Consider the following 16,807-nt stretch of genomic DNA (forward strand, 5'->3'; position numbering starts at 1 on the left):
CTACACCCCTAATTTTGCCCCTAAACACCCCCTCGTAAATTATTTCATGAAATGACACTGTTAAATGTTACCCACATTACATCAGGGTCCCCAGAGTCCCCCCACATTACATCAGGGTCTCCAATGTCCCCCTAAACACTCCATCATACTTAGACCATGCACCGCATACAACCATAACCCCTCGTGACCTTTCACTCACAAAACCATAACTCTACCAAGCATATCCTACCTACTATCCAACCCAGCAATACCTCAAGTGCCCCATACTCTACCACCCATAATAACCACATAATCCTGAACCTGACCAAACCACCCATACATGTAGGTTTACATACAGGCATGTGCACGTGCGCGCACACACACACACACACACACACACACACACACACACACAAATACACACACACACACAGAAAGTTGCAGTACTTCATTACCTTCACTCACAGAGCCGGGTACTGCACTCTAGGGGGAGGCAGAGAGCACAGCACACACTCCTTCCTTTGCTTTCACTTTGCTCAACTATTGAGCAGTCTGACGGCTCCCAGTGCGAGTGGCAGATCCGGCCCTGAGTTCTGAGCCTGCTCAGCAAGACGGCCCTGGGGACACACTCGCCCCCTAGCATAATATCCACTCACCAATGCGAGCAGGCGAGTGGAAATTTTAAGGCCTGGGCTAGATATTAAGTGTTCCTATTGGAGGTGGTTCACACAGATGCGATCCACACACATTGCGCTTTGAGTACCATTATGAAAAGGGTACTGTGCGAGTTATAGTGAGTAGAGTGGTATGCATAGATAAGTGCTCACATAGAATTGCTATTGGTAGCAGTTTTGTCAAGGAGAGGCAATTTTGCTCTGACGTCAATGTGATACAATTTTGCATTGAAGTCAGTGGGAGGCAGTGTGTGAACCCAGGACGCAATGTCTAGTCACCATGGTGACCTGCCACCTGGGATTTGTTGAGCCCTGTGCAAAGTCACTATACATTATCTTTAATACGGTTTGCATCACCTTAAACAGCGAGAGGCCAAGGGTCACTGAAGCTGGAGGGCTTAGTTTTAATGTAAATTTTGCATAATGTGCTCGTATGCACTGCATACGAGCACATTATGACATTACCTTGCAGAGGACTTTCTCCTCTCCCTCCCTTTCCTGTGGTTTACTACCGCTTTAAGTCTGTCTGGAGTCCTCCTGGTCCAATTTGATGCAAAGAGAATCAGTAAAAAGCCCTCCTGCATGATCCCTCAGAGTAGGTGAGGGGGAATTCATGTCAGGAAATATCTGTCCTTTGGGTTCAGACACATCAAGCATTTGTCCTATATGGCCAGAATATGAAGCTGCAAGTATCTGGTGTGAAACTGGGCACATGGCACCACCTCATAAAAGGCCACCAATAGACCCTTACACATGCATGAACCAAAAGCTCCCTAGTCCCAAAAGGGCCCTTGCACGAGAATGAAGGAACATAAGTTGCTCTCAAGGAAGAAAGGTTCAGGGAAAAAAATGTGTTTCTAGCATGAGATTTAGACACTCCAATCTGTGGGATCAGTCCAGCAACGACTTTTGTAGGTTGAGGGCCAGCCAAAGCTCTTCAGAACCTGTACCATCCCATTGGCTGTTTGCTGATAGGGACTGCAGCAATTATTCTTTGAAAAGCAATTACCCAGGTACCCCAAGAAAATGATCCACCGAGAACATCCAAAACCAGGCCAAGCATTTCAGTGAAGATGTTGGGGACATGGGAGAGGTCCAAGAAAAGGGTGGTAAACTGGTAATGCTGATGACCTATCAAACGACACATGGCGGTAAAGTGGCAGAAATGGAAAGGTGCATATAGACATCCTGAATGCCTACTGAGAACAGAAAATCTCCCAGGAGGGAGGAAAATTATGACTGACCCAGCAATTTCCATATGAACTATTGGAACATTAGAAAGAAGTCCTCATGGGCAGAACACCTCCATTCGGGTTTGGGAACTGGTGCCCACGCAGTGACCAAACAGAATACATGGAAGATGGAGGACTCTTAAAAAGGAACTGCATTATTATTTACATAATTTCATTTTTCACTATTTTAAAAGTCAGCAGCTACAAATGTAGATGCTGATTTTTAAAAGTCAGGTACTTTCCAAGACCTGATCTGTCTTCCCGCAGCCAGTTCTTCTTACTGCTGTGGGTCCCGGGTGCCACCATCTTGAACGTGGGAGTTAACTGCAGCTTCCTGAAGAACTACAGCCAGCTCACATGGTGCGGCGTGAATAGTCCAGCAGCCTACTGGGACATGTGACGTCTCCCTGGAGGCTGTGAGCAAGGTAAGGGACGCCATTTCACCTAGGGAAAGAAGGCAGAAGTCGGAGCGGGCATAGGGAGGGGGAAAAAAAAACAAACTTTATTCTCTACCCCCAAAACACCTGTAACTCAGTGACAGGCTGGGGAGGGGGGGTGGAGGCAAACCAGCAGAGAGAAAAAAAAAAAAACACTAGGCAGCAAGTTCAAAGGAAGAACCTCCACGGTTATATTCTCTGGAATAATGTCTGTGCCATGTGCACAGGAAAAGCAGAGGGAGCTTAGAGAATTGACTGCATGGCTAAAGTCTTGCTGTAAGAGAGATATGGGTTTCTAGAGCACGGAGCTGACTTTTCTATTGGGGTATAACCTATATGCTAAATTTGGTTTGCATCTAAAATGGAAGGGGGTCTGCTATGCTAGGGGAGAGGTTTATGGGAAGGCTGGAGAAGTTTTTAAAATAGGATTAGGGGAGGGAGAATTAGAATGTAATGTGACAGATGAGCAAGACATAAAATGGAGGGTAAATTGGGGAAAGGCTATGGCAAGCGATAAGGAGTTTCCCATGTTATCAGCAACCATTGTCAATTATAGTATTATTTGTGCTACAAAACAATTTGAAAAAAACCTAAATACAAAATGCAACAATGGATTAAGAGGGTTGCTCACCAATGATAGAAGTCTGCCAAGCAAAATAGGAGTGTTAGAAGCTTTAGTGCATGAAGAGTACTATTATTTAATTGGTATTGCTGAATCTTGGCTTCATTCTTCACACAACTGGGCTATTAATATTCTTAGCTATGTTCTTTCAAAGGGACTGGGTAAAAAAAGGTGGTGGTGTCTGTCTCTATAGGGGAGGGGGTGGGGGGGGGAGAGGGGGTTACAAGTTAGTGTGAAAAAGGATTTTGTTATGGAGGAGTGCAATGGTGCTGAAATATCATGGATGGAGCTTCATACGCGTGTGTATATTTTACTATTGGAGTTTGCTACTGGCCACCCAGTGTTAATGAGGAGGTGGAGAATCAGCTGCTTGCACAGATAAAAAAAAAAAAAAAAAAAAGGGATGCAAGGGCTAGGGCACTGATAATGGGATATTTTAACTATCCTGAAATTGACACTGATGACACTGCTGGAACAGTAAAAGGGTTGAAATGTATAAACCTATTAGAAGTTAATTTTATGGTACAGTTTTTGGAAGCCCAAACTAGAAATCATGCTCTGCTGGAACTGGTAATCTCAAATCACACTTATTACGAATGTTCATATAAAAACCTCTAGACAGCAGTGATCATAATATACTAATTGTAAACAAGCACATTTTGGAAAGATAAAAAGAACAAAAAAAACAAAAAAAAAAACTTTAAGATAGCAAATTTACCAAAGATGAGGGATGCTTTCTAAGACTTTAGATTGGAAGGGAATATTGTTATTGAACACATAAGAAATGGGAATGTTTCAAATTAGCAAAAAACACTGCAAAATTTATTCCCATGGGCAGCAAATTTAAAAATTAAAACCTTTGCAGCTCATGTCCAACATTAGAGAAGCTATAAATGAGAAAATGGTATTTAAAAACTATAGCAATGAAAGAACATTACCTTTTAAAGTTAGAGAATGCAGCGGAATATGTAAAATCCAAGGCCACAAAAATTCAGAAACTAAGTAGGACAATCTCCAAAAAATTAAATTAATAAAAAGGTTAGGCATGAACAAGTAGGCCCTTTACAAGATAATTTAGAGTTTGTGTATGGGGACAAACAGAAGGCACCGCCTCCCCGTTTTTTTTTTTGCACCCCCACTTACTGAGAGGTGGGTGCTGCACATTTCAGATACTCACCTAGAAAATTTCTGGAATTAAACTGATAAACTATTTGCCTGGAATGTCACTTTAACTGCAATGTGCTGAGACAAGGCATTAGTCAGAATGACTTTGGTTCTTGAAGTAGAAAGGCCAAGTGTTTAGGCAATGTGGCATAAATCGAGTGATCACTTTTATACGACATGTGCCATGTGAGGTTTGACTGCCAAACCATTTATTGCACTTAACATGCAAAATGGCCAGGCTCCAGTACAGTAGAAAGAAGAGCAGGGAGAAGCACCATGCTCAACCCTGACAAGCAGGCAGAAGGTAACAACTGAACCAACTTTACAGCCTGGGGGGCAGGTTACTGCTGCAGTAAGGGGATGTGGCAAGGCAGGCACTGCTGTAGGAGTGGAGGGGATGAGCAAGCAGAAGATTGTAATTTTAAGGTGGTGGGACAGTTCTAGGAAGGTGCAGGAGCAGCGGGGGGGGGGGGGGGGGGGACAAAGAAAGAACTAGACTGTGGAGGTGGCAAGTCTAGCTCTGGAAGGAGTTAACTTTCTTCCAAATTACCTTGGTAGGTAAACACAAAAGTGTAGGTGTTGGGAAGTGTGAAAGAAGCAGAGGCCAAGACACACAGGGAGGATTTATCCCCCCAGTTAAAGAGTGTTTGACTTTTATATTATGCAGGCTAGGATATCAGCATTGTCAGACCATTTAGAACATATAAGATGCTGCCTACATAAGACAGAAATGTTACAGACAGTACAAAATTGATGCAGGGTTCCAAGCAAGCTTATATAAAAAGGCTAGCGTCAAATGAGACTAAACTAAATAGAAAGGATGCCACCAATTTAACATGAACACAATTTTAAAACTATATCTTTTAATGTTTACTGTCCAACTCGGGAACCAAGGCATGAAACAATGGTTAGTTATGTGAAATTTGATCATGAAGCCTCCAGGTCTAACCTTGATTAAGATAGGTGAGGGTCTCTTCATGAAGCTTCACAGCGGGGGAGGTAGCTGTACACAACACATACTGAAAAGGCAGAATCTTGTTTTCATTTTCAGGAGGCAAACTGGATTCTTCTTGCTTGAAAATAGGCAGGGCAAGAACATCACTGTTGTAAAAACAAACAAAAGTAAGTGATACAAAAAAGACAGTTCATATATGCACTTAGGCTCCATGCACACAGAGTGTTTTGATAATGCTAGAAATGTTAGCTGTGTAAAGTCATGTTAAAAATATGAGGTTTTTTAGCTTTTTTGCATTAGTGGTGTTTTTGGTATTTAGCTGGGGTTTTATTTTTTTTTTCTAACCAAAAAAAAAAATTTTTACTTTTTGGCCAAAAAACAACTGTCCAAAAATGCCGGTTTTCCGAGTTAGAGCGCTTTTACAGCTTTAAAAAAAAAAAAAAAAAAACTCCTCTAGAAACCTACTAGTGCTGTGTTTCTTTTTCAAGCCAAAAAACATTGATTACAATCGGTGTGTATGGACACATAGGATAACATACTGGGGGGTTTACTAGTTGTAGAAAAAAGAAACCGTCATAAGCCAAAAACAGCAGCTGTAAAAACATCCAGTGTGCATTAGGACAAAACCATAATCATAGAAAGATTTTTACGGGTAAATCTCAATGCAATCTTTATCATTTGGTTTAGAGGGTTTCATCATCAAAAACAGATTGTAATTTCTGTATGGTGACAAATCAAACCAATATTAAAAGAGCCAAACAAGTAAAATTACTGAAATGCTAAATCTTTCTGGCTAATAGTACATGTCAGAAAATTAATTCAGTACATATTTAGTCTGAAACATATGTAGTGCATTGCAGTCAGATTGAGCCATTTATGCACACACTGCTTTTGTGAGAGATTTTACCCACACTTGAAACATGATTCTGTCCAACCCAACACCATGTCTCCCTTCGAACGGGCATGTTGCAAAGGCCCACACAGACGGGGCCTCATCTCGTGCTTATACTCCCACCTCACAACTACGGTCACAACACCCCTTCCTCCATGCACCCATAGATGGGAAACAGACTTATGTAGGCAATTAGACCTTTTGGAGTGGGAACACATTTGGGCTAATACAAAATCGTCATCTCAGAACATTGTTGCACTGGAAACCAATTATAAAGTTTTAATGCGATGGTATTTGGTCCCAGCGAGAATTGCAAAGTATACTCCTAACTACTCACCCAATTGTTTTAGAGGCTGTACAGACCTAGGTACACATTTCCACATATGGTGGGATTGTCCAGTCACTCAAGCTTTCTGGATTGAAATCTTCCATATATTATCCGCACTCCGTGCCACCAAGTTACAACCCAATCCAGCCACAGCCCTACGCAATCGACGCCCTCCGGGTATTACCAATTCAGAATTCAAACTTCTTCTGCATGTCACTACGGCAGCCAAGCAGGTCATAGCGAAATCCTGGAAATCCCCCACCTTAAACATCACAGCTGTTAAATCTAGAATAACGCAAGCTATGATACACGCAAAGGTGGAAGCCACGATTCTTGACACGATCCCTAAATTCTTAAATGTTTGGAGCCCCTGGGTAGAATGTTTTCTCCCACCTAATTTTGACGAATCCCTTCCTCTTCCTTGATCTTCATACAGAGTGCCTTGGACATTGTTATCGGCCCACCCTATATGATGCCCGCCTGTTACCATGCTCCTCCTTACCGCTCACGGAGTCACTGCTGTTACCCTCTTTCTCCCCCTTGTCCTCACCTACCCCCTCTTCTACCCTCCTCTAAAGCCCCTTAATCTTCCACAACGTTCCAGTGAGTCATTATCCTAACTGATCGAAAATATGAATCCATCGTTGACAACCCCCAACTTTTTACTATCATTAAAAACTTTGCATTGTTTTTGCAATATATTTTTTCGTTATTATTATGACACTGTCATTGTGTTGTCTATTCCCAACATTATGTTATCAGTACAATTTCTGTTGTATATTGATGATGTCTCTCTGCCTGTTACATTGGTTTTACTGTTAATAAAAAGTTTGAACAAGAATCATGATTCTGTCCAGGAACTTGGTTGAGTAGATAAAATCATTTACCAAATAACCTGGAGATTGTATTGTTTTTGCAAACTTATAGCAACCCTCTTTTAGGGAGGAAAAAAAAGGGGGGGGGGGCAGGAAAGCAGCACTTCACAGGCTGTCAAATTCCCAGATTTCACCGGATCCCCCAGCTGACGTCCACATTACTATAGGGGACAGTGATGACACAACAGTCAGCAGAAGGAACAAGAGAGAGGGTCCCTAGGGGTCAACTCTCCTGGAATGGTCATTTTCTCCCACACATTTCATTTCTCAGGATTGGATTGGCATAGGACAGCGGAATAGGCAAGTATTCCATCTCCTCTTAAAAGGTAGTGTTTCTTCACAAACCTTACAACAGCGACACAGATCCTTTAGGTTTCACATTGCACAGATGCAAAAGAAACAGCAAGAGAACTATGCAAATCATGTTTATGTAACAAGCAGATATAACATTCCTCATGTATATTTATAATTACCAAGTTTGGGCCCATTCAAGGTAAAGGACGGATAATTATTTTCGGAATTCAATATCTGAGCCAAACAGCACCTGGCTTTTAATTATCCTCTCCTGTGTGTGGGATGAAATCACTGCAATGGTTAACAGTTTAGCTACCAGATTCACTGAGTAAGCAACACACCCTCTTATTGCAAGAATTAAGTGGGGTACATACCATGAGAAAATTGGAAGAAAAATGCTGTACGAGGCACAATCATTTGAGTTTTGTATAGTTTTGTATAGTGTGTACACAACTTTCTAAACAATTTTCAAAAGGGACAAACTCCAAAATGTATCGTACCTTAACAGAACTAAAGATTTTAGTGTAATGTGTACTGTTTTTATTACAAAAAAAAAAATTGGTGCAATTAGTACCATCCTTCATTTTGATCTGCTGTGAAAAATATAGGAAAACTGGATGATTGCAAGCCCAAATTTTCTTATTATGTGCACTGGGCTTTACAGCAAATGTAAAAATTCCATGTGTTGCTGACACAAACGCCTGCACTACTGTCAAACTGAAGTCACTACAGCGTCACATGTGCATAATGGGTTATCTGGGAAGAGCCCCTACGTGGTTACTGTGGCATTTGCCTGGTGTGGTGGAACAAACCACTTCCTCCATTCACTATATTGTTGGGTTTTGTACCTGACAGGGCCCTTCAGAAAGCTGAGCTACTGGCCATTTAGTTCAGTTTAACACATTGCTACTTATAATTCAAATCTTAATACAGTAGAAGTAGGTAGCTCAATTGCCTGGTAAGTATTTTATTTATAAAGCCTAAAAGTTTGCAATGCCATTGTAAAAAAATGCCCATACAGGCCAATATTAAAGCGATACTATTACTTGCTTACACTCAGGGCAAAGGGACAGTGCCTAGTGATAGAATTACAATTAGACCAACCAATGGGTTGCTTGAACCTAAACCTTTTTTGTTATTGCAAACATGAGAATAGTCTTTGGTTAAGTATTTGAAACCATTGTCATAAATTCAGTTAGGTTGATTAGACAGCTCATGTAGGGTACAAAAAGTCCACTCTAAACTGCAAAACAGGGAAAATGCAGAGATTATCCACCATAGCTACCAAGAAATATTACAATAAAAGAATGCCAGCATTTTGGAATGACAAGTGCATGTCAACAATGGTCATACAAGTACAACCATTCCCTTTCTTTTGGTCACCTAAATAGGTAATTGAAAGTATTTTGTTATAGCTATTCCATAAGCGCAAGAAATCTGTTCATTTTGTCAAATCTTGTAAGGGGATAACTTCCTGTGCTCTCTGCCTGTGCAGGACGAGTAAGGGAGGGTATGAGGAGAGGTCTATGTTCTGTGCAATCCATACAAAAAAAAAAAAAAAAAAAAGTTGGCAGGGCAGACATGATGAAATCAGAACTGTGTTGTCATGTCAAAAAAGGAAGGTAGGTGTTCACTATTTTCATAGCACAGTAAAGATTAATTCCAGGTACAGATATTTTATACATAGGTACATTGGACCAATGCAAGTGTGTATATAGCATACCTGGCCGATGCCAGCTGGAAATCACTGAGGTAGACACCACTACTATCCAGTGATCTCCACTAGCTTCCAGGTCCTGTGCGGAGCAGCTGGCCTGCTACATTCTGAACACAGGGGGTCAGCTGCTCAGCAAAGGCATCATTCAGAGAATGCTTTGTATCTTCTAAAAGAATGCAAAGAACCCTCTGATTGGATGAGGTGGAGGTCCCACAGAGTCAGAGTCTTGACTACTGGAAAGATGTGTGAGACTCCTTGTACAAAGGCAAACACCAAGGAATGAGAAGCATTAAAGTGGTTCTAAAGCCTTAAGGTTTTTCACCTTCATGCATTCTATGAATGAAGGTGAAAAACCTGTGCTGCAGGATCCCCACAGCCCCCCTTATTCCTACCTGAGCCCAATCTAATCCAGGGATGTGCGTGAGAGCAGCAGCTCTAGTCGCTGTCTCCCTCATTGAGCAGACTGATAGCAGCGGGAACCATTAGCAGACATGACCATCACCTAGGACACTAGCTTTAAGGTTCACACTACAGTGGTGCGGTAAATCCCATGAGATTCGCACAGGAACCGCACCATATTCCTGTACAAATCATATGCGATTTGTATGCAGTCCAATTAGAGCCATACATTTTGTATGGCTCTACTCGCACCGCACCAAAAACATGCAGGACCCTTTTTTGGTCCGTACTAGAATAAAATCACATAGAGTTCACACTAAAAATGCTGCAAAATTCTGCACCGCATCAATGTGAACCAGGGCAAAAAAAATAAAATAAACTATAGCTATGCCAATATGGTAGGAGTTATGTCTGGACAGGGATTTCCTGTCTTTTTTGCCAATGACCAATCACCTGAAGGTGCCAGTATAACTATGGTAATGGATATGAAGATAACCTGTGCCCTGTGATGCACGATATGGAAATAACCATACTTTTGGGGCTGGGCAGCATGTGAACTCCCATGATGCAATGCTCATGGTTAGAAGTCAATTGCTCGGACAATGCACAGCCATCTGACAGAGGGAATAATGCTGTATTTTGTGGTGTCTGTGGTAAAGCACTGTAAAGTATAAGTGGGATGGAGTGGGGAAGTCAATTTTGCACTGAATAGGCAAGGTGACAAAGTATCTAACTTTTTCATAACAACATGAGCAGATGACATTTAATTTCCATTAGCTCAGTGTTGCATACAGAAGCAGAAGTATTTATAAATTGGCATTTCCAAAATATATGTGGTGCAGACTGCCCAGTGATCTTATTTTAATCAGAAGGCTAGATCAGCACTTTGATTTAACTCAGACACATTGGTGACGCTCAGGTAAAAAAAATTAATCAACAGAGGTAACTTGTATAATCTACACAGTCATAGTGCTATTATTCTATTTTAACAGATACAGCTTTAAAAAGTGGAGCTCTACCCAAAATTAACCACTTTTTGGCCTCCTCTCCAGCTCATGGCACTTTTTTTTGGGAGTTTTTGCGGTATTTAAAAAAAAACAAAAAAAAAAAAACACCACAACTATATTAAAAAGGAACTAATTTTGACATTAAACATGTCCAGTAAAAAAAAAAAAAAAATTGATTTATGTGAAAGCTATAGGGTTTACAAATGGCAGTATATATACACACTGGGATTTTTTTTTTTTTTTTAAAACTAGTAATGGCGGCAATCCATGACTTGTAACAGGATTGAGGCGGGCATTCTGACACTGGAGGGAACTGACTTGGTATCACTGACATCCCCAGTGACACCAACACAGTGATCAATGCTAATAGAAGGCACTGACACTGTACTAATGACACTGGGCAGGATGGGGTTAATATGTGGGGCGATCAAAGGGTTAACGGTGTGCTTCACTGTAAGCAAACTGCTTTGCACGGCTCTGCATAGCAGAGCTATGCAAAGCAGTGTGCAGGAGCTGACAGGGGAGAGAACTGTATTGTTTACATACAGTCCTCTCCCTCCGTCAGTAATGCTCTGATCACTGGGTGACAGCAAGTAATCACCAGCCAGGACTCTGACAGCCGAGGCCGCGAATAGCGTGCATCCCCTACCTGAGAACGCAAAGTCACATATACATACATACATACACACACGTGATTTTGCGCACCCCTGCCACCCTGTAGCAGTATATCTGCTATAGGGCGGTGAGAAAGCGGTTAAAATTATTCAGATTCAGCTTGTAAATGGATAGAAAACTGCCTAAAACATCATATTCAGAAAGTACTGATTAATGATTAAAACTCTGAATGGTCTAAGGTTATCAGTGATAACCCAAGGTTCAGTGTTGGAACTTTAACAGATTTACAGTTGCAAGAAAAAGTATGTGAACCCCTTGGGATTACGTGGAGGTTTGCATGAATTGGGCATAAAATGTGCTCTGAACGTCATCTAAGTCACAACAATAGAAGAACACAGTCTGCTGAACATAATACTACACAAACATTAGATGTTGCCATGGTTTATTGCACATAACATGTAAACATTCACAGTGCAGGGAGGAAAAAGTATGTGAGGCCCTAGCTTAATGACTTCTCCCAGAGCTAATTGGAGCCAGGAGTGAGCCAACCTTGACTCCAATCAGTGTGATGATATTGGATGTGTTGCTGACAGCTGTCCTGGCCTTAAAAAACACACACCTGTTTTGGGTTTACTGGTTTCAAGAAGCACTGTCTGATGTGAACCATGCCTCGCAAAAAAGAGCTCTCAGAAGACCTACGATCAAGAATTGTCGACTTGCATGAAGCTGGAAAGGGTTACAAAAGTATCTCCAAAAGTCTTGATGTTCATGTGTCCACGGTAAGACAGACTGTCTACAAATGCAGAAAGTTTAGCACTGTTGCTACTCTCCCTAGGCGTGGTCGTCCTGTAAAAATGACTGCAAGAGCACAGCGCAGAATGCTGCATGAGGTAAAGAAGAATCCCAGAGTGTCAGCTAAAGACCTACAGAAATCTCTGGCACATGCTAACATTTTTGTTGACACATCTACAATAAGGAAAACATTAAACAAGAATGGAGTACATGGGAGGACACCACGGAGGAAGCCATTGCTGTCCAAAAAGAATATTGCAGCACGTTTGAAGTTTGCAAAAGAGCACCTGGATGTTCCACAGCACTACTGGCAAAATATACTGTGGACAGATGAAACCAAGATTGAGTTGTTTGGGAAGAACACACAACACTGTGTGGAGAAAAAAAGGCAGAGCACACCAACATCAAAACCTCATCCCCACTGTAAAACATGGCGGAGGGAGCATCTTGGTTTGGGGCTGCTTTGCTGCCTCAGGGCCTGGACGGATTGTTGTCATTGATGGGAAAATGAATTCCAGAGTTTATCAAGACATTTTGCAGGAAAACGTACGACCATCTTTCCACCAACTGAAGCTCCGCAGAGGATGGGTGATGCAACAGGACAATGACCCAAAGCATACAAGTAATTCAACAAAACAATGGCTGCAACAGCACAGAATACGCCTTCTGGAGTGGCCCAGTCAGAGTCCTGACCTCAACCCGATTGAAATGCTGTGGCATGACCTTAAGAGAGCGATTCACACCAGACATCCCAAGAATATTGCTACACTGAAACAGTTTTGTGAAGAAGAGTGGTCCAAAATGACTCCAGATCGTTGTGCAGGTCTGATCTGCAACTACAGGAAACGTTTGGTTGAGGTTATTGCTACCAAAGGAGGGTCAACCAGTTATTAAGTCCAAAGGTTCACATACTTTTTCCTCCCTGCACTGTGAATGTTTACATGTTATGTGCAATAAACCATGGCAACATCTAATGTTTGTGTAGTATTATGTTCAGCAGACTGTGTTCTTCTATTGTTGTGACTTAGATGACGTTCAGAGCACATTTTATGCCCAATTCATGCAAACCTCCACGTAATCCCAAGGGGTTCACATACTTTTTCTTGCAACTGTATAAATGATCTAAATAATTGTTTGGGATTAAAAATACCATTTATATGTTTGCGGATGACACCAAGCTATGTAGAGGAAGAATGTCCTTACAGGCTGTCTCAAACTTACAAGCAGACCTTAATGCACTGTTTAATGGGGCAACTACTGTATATTGCAAATGCAGTATAAACATTGATCAATGTAATATAAACTTAAAGTGGTAATAAATCCAAACCTAAAAATGAAATATGCTGCAGCTTACCAATCATTCGATGTGGTGGCTGCATTGGTTTTTTGTTTTTAAAGGATTTTTTTTCCTCCCTTTTTTTTTCTACCTGTTGATCTGGTCAGTTAAGCACAACTGCCTCCACTATGGATAAATGAACACAGTGAAACCTTTGGACAGCAGCAAAGGCAGTCTGGAGGGAGGGGTTTGTTAGGTTTTCTAGCATATTTAAATACACTAACAAACTGAACCCAAACTCCAGCTAACACTTTTTATGCAGTTACAGCAAATATGTTTTCCTTTTGGGATAAAAGGTTTTATATAAATAGAAGCTGGCCATTGTAAGCACATTGTCAGGCCACTGTTAGTGACAAACTGGTTATCTCAAATCCCTGCTACATCTGTTGCTGAAAAACAGACTTGCCAGCCAGATTACCAGGTGAAAAAAAACCCCACAAAAACTAATGCAGCCACCACATCTAAATGGTAAGCACCAATATAGTAAAGGTTTGCTTTTGGGTTTAAAACCACTTTAAACTATATTTAACCCTTATGATGCTAGCACGAAAAAATATATTGACAGAACGTGTATTATATTTTCTGGTTTTACATTTTGTTTTCTGTTACAATGCCTAGGATGCTTTCTGGCCTAGGCGAAAGTGTCATACATCCCATGAGTCTTCATAGGCACTTTTTCCCTGTCATCTAGAGGAAGGGAGGATGAACTCTCTCAGCTGAGCACACCCTCTTGCCTATGCGTGCCTGAGCTAAAGGCAGATGGGATATGGGAGGGGGGGGGGGGGATTGGGAAGTGGTGTTTTTCACAGTGCTTTCTCAACAAAACTAAAGACATGGATGGGTGAGTTTGCTATGAATAATAAAATGAATTAAATTGTATTTTCAGTTTGTGGTGCTCAGATACAGTTTAGTTCTGCTTTAGAGTGGAAATTCGTGTTAAACCCAACTAATCTGAAAACTGTTCACTCCTTCTAACACCTTTACTAACCTGTTTAAGAAAGATGTATGCACATACCCATTTGCTAGCCGCCGCAGGTCAGCTAACGTGATCTCCAGTATCAGCCAGAGGTGGCTGTAGGAAGAAAACACTAAACAGCTGGAATGCCTGGGAACAGAAACATCACCCATAGGCTCCTATGATCACTTTCACTGCTTCCCCTTCTCCCCTGCAGCCGTTGCAGACTCACACAGGGGAGCCAGATCACAGGAAAGTACCAGACAGGTGTTGCCTGCTAATAAACATATACATCTTTCTTCTCTCTCACTGAGGGGACCAAGCAAAGTAATCTCCAACAGGAGGATCCAGGGAGTTGTACACAAAGGCTAAAAGATCAGAAACATGTGATATGCAAAGTTGAAAGACAAAACCAGCGTTTGGTAGAATCTCTAAGAGAACCAGCTTACAGGACAGGTAAGACGAGATTCACACAAATATGGAGCTCTTATATTGTAAAAATAGGGACACAAGAAGACAAAGAACAAATTGTTATGTGGCTGTTGAGAGTCAGACATAGCACATTTTGTCAAAACAAGGTACTGGAGAAAAAACAGAAGCAGTTAGATGGAAGAAAAGAAGGTAGGGTAACATCTCCCAGTTCCAGAAACCGCATAGGTAGGCTCATTAACGGGAACTGGTGCAGCCAGGGTTGCCGGATCTGCAAAAATGTATCATGCATGTCCATGGGGATTGCTGTTATTTTTACGTTATCGAGCGTCCCATACACTCGCTGTTTCACAAACAAGAGAGGGGTGTTTTCCAAGCTCACACGATAGTTTGCCTAGTGGCCATAAAAATGTGGATTGCCAGTAAAAAGTGACTTTTTGTTATGTCTGGTATTGCTTTGTGAAGCAAGGCTTCCATATGGGTCCTTACGCATATTGAAGTGGAGTACTGTATTGACCATGGCAGAGAAACAAATCCATAAACATTTAACTTTGGGACACATCACCATATGTATGTTTTATGTCACCTGGTTCTGCACAACCAGGAAAGCAGCATGTAGGAAATCAGGAAGGTATACTGCAATTCTCGCTGGAGTATAATACCACCTAGATATGACTTTCAATGAGTTTTCCAAAGCCATAATGTTTCATGAAGAGCGGAAAAAGATTTCTACATCTTAGTCCGATCCGCTGGATTCAGCAAGGTGCCATAGTCTTGCTCCCACTTTATGCAGTAGGTAGGGGCTTGAGTAGTGGTGGTGTTCAGAAGTGAACTATAGAACAAGGAGGCTAGACCAAGAGTGTTCGGGCTGGTTTGACACCAAAATTCAAATGCTGTCAAGAGTTTGGATCATTCACAATTTCAGATTAAGTAGAGAACCATTAGGAAATCATGGGACCTCCACCAATAAAAGCTGTGGGGGTAATCAAGACCTGGTGGAACAGGGGGCATCTAAAGATCTTCAGGAGAGGTAGATGAGGAGAGAAGGGGCCCACTGAATATTCTGGAGTCCCATTCTGCAAAAATATGAGAAAAAAAATTGGGTTTTGACAGTTGTTGGTGGGGGTAAACCAGAGTAGTGATGAGAGCAGAACTGATCTGGAGGAGGTCTTTGTGATGTGAACAGGCTCTAAGTGACCAAACTTACGTGCAATAAAGTATGTCCCACTTGTGCAGGCAGATTTCCTGTAGAAATCCTATGTGCAGTGATGACATGTCCTCTTCCTGCTGCTCCAGAGCTTCTAGCACTGCAGGGGTTAACAGAGCCGCATCTGTGAAATGCTTCCAACAGGGGCCCACCACCAGGTCCCTGCATTAAAAAAAGTGGTTTCATAGAGCACACTGCATTTACCATGATATCTAAATGATTCACTCATCCATTTACAGATCATGTTACATGCAGTGTAAACAATGAAATAACTTTTCTCAAAGGAGGTAGGAGGAGGCGGAGGATGCATATTAGGAGGTTGTTCACTGCAGCTTTACAGAATACAGAGCAATTAACTTCCTCAGCACCAGAAGTTCAACAGCAGGAAGAGGACAGACATCCCTGTACAGAAGATTTCTACAGGAATTAACTGCCAGCATAATGTGAGGCATGCTTCATTATTGGCCAGTCTGTAGAGAAGATTTTTTTGTGTTTTTTGTTAAATTTCAGCTTTAAAACCTAACTCCAGATACAAGAAAAAAAATTTTTCTTGCAGCATGCCAAGCAAACTGGGAGTTGTGAAAATGTACAAATTTCACATATCTAAAAACAAAAAATGTGAGCTGCTATTATAAAGTCAGTTAGTCAGTAAAAATTTTGTTGAAAAAAAAAAAAAAATACATCAGACCAGACAATCTCTCATGTGTGACTGAAAATTAGTAAAGCAGACCACAGACAGGCAGTGCTTGGCTTGGAAGGAATGCACTATTTCTGCAGAACTTGGTTTTTTGAAGATCTGGCTACAGGAAGGTAAACAAAGTATGAATCAGATACAAACAGCAGCCAAAACTGTATGAGCAAAATAACCAGTAATATTCCTGCTAGCCACCCCATAACT

The 16,807-nt window shown here is 41.5% G+C and overlaps 1 protein-coding gene across 2 annotated transcripts in view; it reads right to left on the reverse strand.

The window, feature by feature from the left end:
• Positions 1–16,807, reverse strand: part of TFCP2 (transcription factor CP2) — a 137,929-nt gene that overhangs the window by 102,950 nt on the left and 18,172 nt on the right. For both annotated transcript variants that reach the window (XM_089692892.1, XM_089692902.1), the window contains exon 2: positions 5,058–5,209. In XM_089692892.1, coding sequence (XP_089549018.1) covers positions 5,058–5,209 — 152 coding nt within the window. The remainder of the gene's footprint in view (positions 1–5,057; positions 5,210–16,807) is intronic.

Source organism: Staurois parvus, unplaced genomic scaffold (genome assembly GCF_062004578.1).
Source record: "Staurois parvus isolate SC_StPar_1 unplaced genomic scaffold, SC_StPar_1.0 ptg000023l, whole genome shotgun sequence".
In the NCBI taxonomy this organism is placed as follows: Eukaryota; Metazoa; Chordata; class Amphibia; order Anura; family Ranidae; genus Staurois; species Staurois parvus.